Source organism: Gossypium raimondii, chromosome 2, assembly GCF_025698545.1.
Source record: "Gossypium raimondii isolate GPD5lz chromosome 2, ASM2569854v1, whole genome shotgun sequence".
NCBI classification, from domain to species: Eukaryota; Viridiplantae; Streptophyta; class Magnoliopsida; order Malvales; family Malvaceae; genus Gossypium; species Gossypium raimondii.
Window position 1 is genome coordinate 18,508,622 of NC_068566.1, and position 10,094 is coordinate 18,518,715.

Sequence of the window (10,094 nt, forward strand, 5' to 3'; positions counted from 1 at the left end):
ACCCAATTCAGAGTGGCTGTCACCCAAGACTCTGACTGACAAGGCTCATTCGTTTATTTGCGTTGCTCCTTTGCTGATGGTTCTCCAAGGTGGCCGCCCAAGGGCTCTTTAAGAGGCTAATTTGCTAAAATTCTTTTTCAAGGATGATGATAGGCGTGAGAGCTATGAGAGTTGAGAGAGAGGATGAGAGATGAGAGGGATGATGAGATGAGGGAAGAGGGATGATTTAAAAAATGAGAAATGAGCTCTTATTTATAGGTAAGGCAAGAGAGCTAGTTTGCTAAAATTAGGAGTGTCCATCCTTTGAAACCTCCTCCAAGAGTGGCCAGAAATGAATTGAGAAAATGTGGTTGATTTTTCCTTGAGTTTTGGTCAATTTGAATGCCACAACAACTCATGACTAAGACTCGGTCTCCAGCAAATCTTCAGGTAAATCTTTGATTTCTTTAACTCTTCAAGGGCCTCATGTAATTAAACCAAAAATTGGTTTATAATCAGCCATGTGCAGCTAAAAATTGGGTTGACTTGGTCCCCACTTTGGACGGTTTTGTAATTAGAAGAAAACTCTCAGACCTGTCAAAAATAGCAGATAGTTTAGAGGACCAAATGAATTAATTTAACCACTTTAATTAATCAATTTACTTAATTAATTATACCCAATTTTATTAATGAAATATTTAAAATGAATTATTAAAATATAACTTTATATTTTATTATTCAATTTAATCATGCATGACCCACTTCATAGCTTAAAAATATAATATGCTTAAATTAATATAAAATAAGCCATTTTGTGCATTAAAATATATAATAAAACATAAAATCACATTTTAATAATTTCTATGTCCTAATTTCATCTTTTCACTTATTTCATTAATTTATTAAACAATTACTTGGTTTTAACAACAATTTTAAGTAAAAGGTGATGAATTATATAGGAAAATCTTATAGATTTTTTCGTTTACAACTATATCGGTATATTTTGATGTTTTGAGTCACAATGGCATGTATAGGTGAATTGTGTTTGATGAAATGGTCATTATGTTTGGCTTGTAAATGTGGTGTTTTGGTTTATCAACTTTTGGTATTTTAAATGCTTTGATGGTTGATGTTGAAATGGTCAAGTGAAGTTATGTTTTGAATGGCTCTTTTGGTATGCTTGAATGTGATTTTGGTATGTGGCCAATGTGGTAAGATTTGGTATGGAATTGGTTACAAATGTTTGGTTCATGAATTGCTAAATTATGTTTATGTTTAGGTAGATTTGATGCTATGTGATTGAGGTGTCTTTTCGTATATTGGTTGTATGGATATATACCTTGTTTAATTAGCTTTATTATGCATGTTTTACGTATATTTTGTAGCTTGAAATCATGTGCAAATGTCTTGTAGGTGTAAGCATGATTTGGGTGAAAGAAATGGCTTTAAAATTGTAACACGTGTTACCCGTATTAGATGCTAGAATAGGGCACAAGGCATTGCTAGAACACATACACTTGTATACGTATTAAACCGAGTTACAAAATTCCATCCAAATTAAAACTTTTTAAATTATCAATGTGCTTTTATAATTCTTTACAACATATCTTTGAAATATTATTGTCGAAACCATTTTGAAAAATCAAAAATTTAGTTATCGACTTATTAAAAATGAAAATTGGAGTCGCCACCAATCTTTTATTGGGGTGTGATCAAATCACCTAGAAAATAATTTTAGGTCTGCGAATTTTGAGAAAATAGGTTCGGGAGTCGGTTACGCACGAGGAAGGGTTAGCACCCTCGTGACGCCCAAAATTGGTACCGAATTGATTGTTTACAGTCTTAGTGTCGAGAATTTGAAAAGATTTTAAAATACGATCCTTTCTTTTTTTTATTAATGTTAATTTTATAAAAGATGTGTGGATAAATCTATGCGAATACCAAAGACCTCCTTGTCTCAGAGTAATGAAATGACACACCCAATACATTAGGGCACGACATTTTAGTCCTCGAGAATAAGTTTGTCTTTTGATTTTCAAAACTCGTGTGGTGAAGTTTAAAAAGGATATCCAATTGCTTTAAGTCAGATGAAAAATCGAAACCCAATACGTTAGGGCACGACTTCTCAAAATTCCTAGCATTGAATATGACCCTTATTATTTTTTAAAATCTTCATTTCGAGGGAACGAAATGTCACATCCAATACATTAGGACACGATGTGTCGAATTCCCGAGAATGAGTTTTAACTTACGTGTTTTGATTAAAGAAAATTTTCGATCATTTAGATTCAACGAGGAAAATTGGAACCCAATACGTTAGGGCTCAATTCTCTCGAGGATTCTAAATTTCAAGTATTGCGTTATTCCGAAAAATTTTGCATCAAATAGCTTTGACATTTGTAAACTTTTGAATGAATAAAATGATTGAATAATATACAACATAAAGGGTGATACACTAATGAATTACAAATACTCAATAGGCAAACACAAACAAAGCATAGTAACAATAATCTCAATCATACATTATGCCAATGCTAATAATATCGACATTAGAGAATAAACGAATTATCAAGTACAAAAAAAGAGTATATGTAACATTTTAGAATAAACAATATACATATAAGTTTAAAATAAGTCAACATGAAGATAAAAATAAATAAAAGTATCAAAAAGAAGTTTTAAATGAATATTGCATATGAAGATAACCCAAAATACATGAAATAATATATACATATAAAAAGATTTTAAAATATTACACATGGATTGGAAATTTTCTTATGATAATGTATGTATAACAATATGTATAAAGGGTAGATATGAATAAAGTATAATGAAATAAAGTTTTAAATGAAACAAGTCATGTACGTAATAAGTAGAGGAACGTAAATATGAAATAGATGATGCACTAAGTGTATACGTATAATAAAACTTAATACAAATTATATATACAAAATAATATGATATAAAGATGTTATTGATTTTTTCTAGCACAAAAGTGTATATGAATAAACATTTTAAGAAAAATGTATTAAAAAATAGACTCATTAAAATGTATAAATAATATAATTAACATAAAATGAAATCACGAGGGTCATTCGTGCAATTTCCCCAAATAAAATGAAACGCGCGGATCCTTCCCCGGGTCGGGTCACCGCTTGGGTTTGGTCATCAAACGACGCCGTTTTAAATTCGGTCATCAAAACTTAAACAAAAACCCAACAACACAAAAAAACCCTAACCTAACATTTTACCCCTTTTTTCCTTTTTAAAAATAAAACTAAAGCTATCTCACTCTTTCGGCCCCGCTTGACGGTTCATTGCCTCTTTCTGAGGCTCTTCGAGAACCACGCCCTAGACTCCGATGACAACGGAGAAAAAGCAACAGGTCCGGTCGAGAGGTATGCCTTCCTTTCCTATTGCTTTTATTTCGTTAGTAAAAAGAAAGAAAAACAATGAACTGCAAAGAAGAAAAAAAGGAAGAGGGTGAACCCAGAAATCACCTTTTTTGTGTTTTTTGTATTCTGATTGCGTGAGTCCACATTACAGCATATTCTTGGTCCTTTTATATTATCTATTTATAGAAAAATGGAAAAAATTAAGATAAAAATCAAAACAATCGCCCCCTCTCTGCCTTCTTTGCCTTTTTTCTGCCCCTTTTGTGCCGTTGTTGTCTGTTTTACTGCTCATTTGTTCGCCTTTTGTAGGTACAGTGTACAGAGGTGCGGACGTAGCACGTACGGAGGCACATGTCAGGAATGGCTCGAAGGTGTGGTGGCACATGCACGAAAGGGGAGCGTGCTGACTGCGGCGCTAGTGCTAGGGCAGAATGCCCAGGGTTTCAGTCTGCTGGGTTGAGTTGGGTTTTGGGCTAGGTTAGAGTTTTGGGCCCGTTGTATTGGGTTTAGAATCAGGCTTATGTTAGATTTGGGCTTTATTGAGCCCAGTGTAAATGGACATTTAAAATGGACTGTATTTTTGTTTTATTGGTTCATTTTTGTTTATTTATTTATTTCACTAACAGGCCGGGCAGATTGGGCCTATTACAGCTGCCCCTCTTTGCTTATTGTCGTGTGACGGGAATGAAGCAAAGACTAAAGAGGACCAATTTTGCCCGATCGTGTCGGACCTTGGTAGCCTTACTGCCTCCTCAGAGGTGTAGGAATTGATGCTTCGATCATCTCCACTGCAACATCAGGGAGACAGGGCTCGGTGACTTAAACCTGCTTCCCACTATCTTGGAATGATAAGATTTTCCGTCTTTGATATGCTCCACTACTGCTTAGGGAGATAAGATCTATAATCTTCAACCTACTCCGCTGTTGCTCGGAGAGATAAGGCTTGGTGGCTTAAATCTACTTCCCACTATCTTGGAAAGATAATATTTGCCGTCTTTGATCTGCTCCACTATTGCTTAGGGAGATAAGATCTGCAATCTTCAACCTACTCCGCTGCTGCTCAGGGAGATAAGGCTTGGTGGCTTAAATTTGCTTCCCACTATCTTTGAAAGATAAGATTTGCTGCCTTTGATCTGCTCCACTACTGCTTAGGGAGATAAGATCTGCTATCTTTACTGATTTGTTCTCTAGAGGACATGACATGTGTAATGAACCTAATTATGCCTAGTGACTAGGATGACATGATCAGAGTGAATCCAATGTTCCTAACTAGACATGAGTGAATGGTATTTACATGAATGCAAGATGTTGCTGTATTACTCAAAATCTATTAAGGCTTTTGTCACAACCGTGTTTTAACACCCTCCTTCCTGGCTGGTGCTTTCAACAAAACACTTAATTAAATTGCCTCTGTTGTGAACCTCCAAGCTCGATTCACTGGGTTATGCAACTCAAAAAAAATGAGGAGATTTGGTCTTTTCTCCATCTTTCCATCGCAATTGAAGGATACCAAACGTGTAAATATTTGGTTTACACGTCATTCACAAGATGCCACATCAAATGCTTGTGCACGAAGAATTTTCCTCCAAAAAGATCTCATCTTTCTAACTCATGATTATTGTTGACATTTTGTTCAATTGATGCTTTTGTCAACAAAATCCGAATGGATTGTTTAAAATTAGAATTTTTCTTAGATTTCTGACCTTTAAACCTGGTTCGTTCTAAACAATAGTCCTGTTTTAGATTACTGTATTATTTAGAAACTTTTTCAGAGTAATATGCAAAACTTCCTTTGTGTAAGTTTTAGTAGTCCATTAATCATTATTCCAATGCAACATGTTTGCTGAAAGATTATGACTATGGATAAATATGGGTTCTGAGCATAGCTCGAAAGAGATAAAATATCGACAATAGCGAAAGAAGAATAACAAAGAAGTTTATTGAGAATGTGTACATTAGCAAAAAGGAAAAAGGTCTTTTCAAGAATAACACATTCAATACAATAAGAACTAGGTGCCCCAGTTATCGCAGCTTGAATTTCTCTGTACAAACTTCTGAAGACTATTCTGAAATTGGCATGTGTTTAGGAGATCTGTAGTACTCTGCCAATGCTCCAAGATGTCGTATACCCTGTCTTGTTGGTTCAGGTATAACAAGATCACCATGTGCCCCAATCTAAATAAAATTGAGCTGTACCGATCACCTCATGCCCTATTTCAACCAATATTTGAGTCGCCCTTTTCGGGTTTTCGACTCAAATCCCCCTTGGTCTCAGGGTGCCCTTTGCGGGTTTTCACCTTGGCCTATCCAATTTTTTCTTTTTTTAAGGAAGCAAAGCGCCCTTTGCGAGTTTTCACTTTGGTTCCCTTTTCTTTTAAGTGAAGTATTTCTTGACAGAATCTGCGTTTATGGGGTTTTGCAAACTTTTACCATCATCTCGCTTAGGATCAAAGCTCCTCCGGAGAAGGCCTTCTTTACAACATAAGGACCTTCCCAATTTGGCATCCATTTTCCCCTAAAGTCTTTTTGCATAGGAATAATCTTTTTTAGCACCAAGTCTCCTTCGAGAAATTCTCTGGGGTGAATCTTTTTATTATAGGCTCGCATCATTCCTTTTTGGTGCATTTGCCCATGGTGAATGGCTCTTAACCTCTTTTCTTCTATTAGGTTCAAATGGTCATATCGAGATTGGACCCATTCAGTTTCATCCAACTGGAGTTTAGATAACACCCGTAGAGAAGGGATTTCAACTTCAATGGGTAATACTGCCTCCATTCCATAAACTAGGGAAGAAGGTGTAGCCCCGGCAGAAGTTCTAACAGATGTTCGATAGGCAAGGAGAGCAAATGATAGCTTCTCATGCCAATTTTTGTAAGTTCTAGTCATTTTTCCCACAATTCTTTTAATGTTCTAATTGGACGCCTCCACTGCACCATTCATTTTTGAACGATACGGCGATGAGTTATGATGTTTGATCTTAAATTGGCTGCAAACCTCAGGTATTGTGCTATTGCTCAAATTTAACGCATTGTCGGATATGATTCTCTCAGGCATTTCATATCGACAAATGATCTCCTTTTTCAAGAATTTGCTGACTGCTGACTTCGTGACATTTGCAATGGCTTCTACCCACTTGGTAAAGTAATCAATGACTACGAAGATGAAACGATGCGCATTAGAAGCCTTTGGTGATATCGGCCCAATGACATCCATACCCCACATGGAAAATGGCCATGGAGAGGTCATAACGTGAAGTGGTGAAGGGGGTGCTTGCATCTTGTCTCCATAAATCTGACATTTATGGCATTTCTTGGCATAATTAATGCAATCCCCTTCCATGGTGGACCAAAAGTATCCAAATCTCATGATTTGTCTAGCCATGGTGAAACCATTGGCGTGCGCCCCATAGATACCCTCATGAACTTCCTCCAAAATTCTCTTGGCTTCCACGACATCCACACATCTTAACAATACTTGATCCTTCCTTCTTTTGTATAGCACTTCCCCATCTAAGACATATTCACTGGCTATTCTTCTCAGAGTTCTCTTGTCGTTCTCTGTTGCTTGACTAGGGTATGCCCGATTCTTCACATACTGTAGGATACTTTGATACCAAGGATGATCATCTTTTCCCTCCTCCTCAATACTGTAGCAATGAGCTGGGGTTTCATAGATACTCATCTGAATAGGCCTCATTACCGCAAGTCTGTTTACCTGAATCTTCGAAGATAGAGTAGCCAATGCATCAGTCATTTGGCTTTCCTCTCGTGGGAGATAACAGAAGGTGATATCGTCAAACTCATCAACCAATTCGAGCACCAGGTTCCTATAACTGATTAACTTAGGGTTTCTAGTTTCCCATTCCTCTTTGAATTGGTATATCACCAATACAGCATCCCCATATACTCTTAGCACTTTGATGTTCCGCTCGATGGCTGCACGAATGCCCATAATACATGCTTCATATTCTGCCATATTATTTGTGCAATCAAAGTCCAACTTGCTAGCCACAGGGTAATGATCTCCACTCGGGGATACCAAGACTGCCCCAATTTCATTACCCATAGCATTCGAAGCTCCGTCGAAATTTAACCTCCACTCGTGTTCCTTTTGAGAATTTTCTTCAGTGCTTGCCACATACATCAAGTCCCTGTTTGGAAAATCGAAGTTTAAAGGCTCATAGTCCTCCAAGGCTCTACTAGCCAGGAAATCAGCTATTGCGCTCCCCTTTATGGCCTTCTTACTTACATATACTATGTCAAATTTAGAGAGCAGGATCTTCCATCTAGTCACTCTCCCGTTTAAAGCAGTTGATTCCATCATATATTTTAAAGGATCCAACTTTGAAATTAGCCAAGTCGTATGATACAACATATACTATCTTAGTCTTCGTGTTGCCCAGATCAAAGCACAACACAATTTCTCAATTGATGAGTATCTCATTTCACAGCCAGTGAATTTCTTGTTGAGATAGTATATTGCCCTTTCTTTCTTTCTCGTTTCATCGTGTTGGCCCAATACACATCCCATGGAATTCTCAAACACTGTTAGATACAATATTAATGGCCTATCCAGACTTGGCGGTGATAGTACTGGAGTATTAGCTAAATATTGCTTTATCTTATCAAAAGCCTCTTGACATTCCTCATCCCAATCACCCGGATTATGCTTTTTCAAAAGGCGGAATACTGGACAACATTTTTCAGTCAATTGTGAGATGAATCGAACAATGTAATTCAATCTTCCTAGGAAACTTCGGACTTCTTTCTGAGTGCGTGGAGCAGGTAGGTCTCGGATTGTCTTCACTTTGTCCGGGTCCACCTCAATCCCCTTCTTACTAACTATGAAGCCTAATAACTTCCCTGACTTGGCTCCAAACGTGCATTTTACGGGGTTAAGCTTGAGATGAAATTTTCTCAATCTCAAAAATAATCTTTTTAAGACTTGAATATGCTCTTCTTCAGTTCTAGATTTTGCAATCATATCATCAACATAGACTTCGACCTTCTTATGCATCATGTCATGAAACAAAGTCACCATAGCTCTTTGATACGTTGCTCCCGCATTCTTCAATCTGAAAGGCATTACTTTGTAACAAAACGTTCCCCATAAGGTAATGAATGTTGTTTTCCCCATATCGTCGGGGTGCATCTTTATTTGATTGTATCCAGAAAAGCCATCCATGAAAGAAAATAACGAGTAGCCCGCCATATTATCTACTAAAGTATCAATGTGAGGCAATGGAAAATTGTCTTTTGGACTAGCTTTATTCAAGTCCCTGTAATCTACGTACATTCGTACCTTTCCATCTTTCTTGGGAACGGGGATGATGTTTGCTACCCATTCTGAATATTTGATCTCTTGTAAGAACCCAGCATTGAACTGCCTTTTGACTTCTTCTTTTATTTTTAGCACAACATCAGGTCTCATCCTCCTGAGCTTCTATTGAACTGGTTTACAATCTTCTTTTATGGGCAGACGATGTACCACGATGCTAGTACTTAGCCCGGGCATATCTTGGTATGACCACGCGAAAAAATCTTTGAACTCTCGAAGTAATTCAATGAGGTCTTGTTTTGTCTTTGCGGTGATTTCAGTTCCAATTTTCACCTCCTTTCCCTCCTCTAGGCTCACAATTTTTAATGATTCCCTATAAGGTAGGATATGCTCATCCTCTTGTTCTACCATTCTTGACAAGTCCGGAGATATGCCACAGTCTTCGTCATTTTCAAAGTCATGAGATCCCTCTAAACACATGTCTTGCTCAAAAAGAAGCTCCGTGCTTGAAACAGTGTCACTCATGTCATTGATATCTGAGAACCTATGAGGGCATATCAAAGAATATAACAAGAATATATAAATTTATGAATAAGTATTTGTACAATAAGGCTACAAATGAAAGAATTATTTGCAGGACAATCAATCAATTAGAAAATATTTACTTGTATGAAAAGAGAAAAAAAAAGAGTAATTGCTCGAAATGAATGTAAAGATGTATTTCATTAGAATAATGATATTCAGGCTCAAGCCTTTTTCACAAAGGATTTCCTATCATTTATAGGCTAAAACAACGAGAATTCTTTGAGCATTACTCTGAATAAGCCCTAAAGACTACAGGGATTTCTTCCGTAGTCTAATTGTTTAGCTCGCTCCCAAGTTCGTAAGGGCAGATCTCCAATAGGGCTTTTTTCTCCGCTGCTTCTATAGCGTTGATATGAACATTTTCCAACATTTCTTAAGTGCTTTCACTTCTGGACATTCCTCGCTCAGGGTGAATAAACCCACCCGACACAAAAGATGTAGATATGTGGGGAAAGGTCAAAGGCTCCCACTTAACTTCATATCCGCTCAAACGTGCCCTTCTTCTCTCTTGTCTTTTCTCTACTTCTTTCTTCTTCTACTTCATGTTGGGTTTGTACCCTAAGCCAAAACTATCAAACTTTTCCTTCAGCATTAGTGCTTCAATATTTCTTTGAAGATATTTTCCCAATCCTTTCCCAGATGAAGCTCATTTTCCAATCATCAATTGCAGCCCCATCTCTGTGGTCCTGGATATTTTCGGTACAGGAATTCTACTTCCTTCAGCAATAAACATCGCGTTCACAAATTCTAATGACCGAAAGAACATTCCACTGCCTCATCGTCAATTTCCACATAAGGTGCATCACCAGTTACTGTTGCAATAATATCTTCCTCCGCATTTATTGTTATCAACCGACC

At 37.0% G+C, this 10,094-nt stretch overlaps 1 protein-coding gene across 1 annotated transcript; it reads right to left on the minus strand.

Moving 5' to 3' along the window:
• Positions 1-5,748: 5,748 nt before the first annotated feature.
• Positions 5,749-7,694, minus strand: LOC105781456 (uncharacterized). The gene is made up of 3 exons (XM_012606001.1): positions 7,436-7,694; positions 6,788-7,342; positions 5,749-5,843 (listed from the first exon to the last, which is right to left on the minus strand). Exons 1-3 carry the CDS (start codon positions 7,692-7,694, stop codon positions 5,749-5,751), a joined length of 909 nt encoding a protein of 302 aa, XP_012461455.1.
• Between the last annotated feature and the right edge of the window lie 2,400 nt (positions 7,695-10,094).

Excerpts from the sequence above, each read along its gene's own strand:
- LOC105781456 (XM_012606001.1), bottom strand. The coding sequence starts at position 7,694 with ATGGAATCAACTGCTTTAAACGGGAGAGTGACTAGATGGAAGATCCTG. Across the intron at positions 7,343-7,435 it reads CGGAGCTTCGAATGCTATGG|AATATGAAGCATGTATTATG; the intron begins GTAATGAAATTG and ends ATAATATGGCAG. Across the intron at positions 5,844-6,787 it reads TTTGGAGGAAGTTCATGAGG|GCCTTCTCCGGAGGAGCTTT; the intron begins GTATCTATGGGG and ends GTTGTAAAGAAG.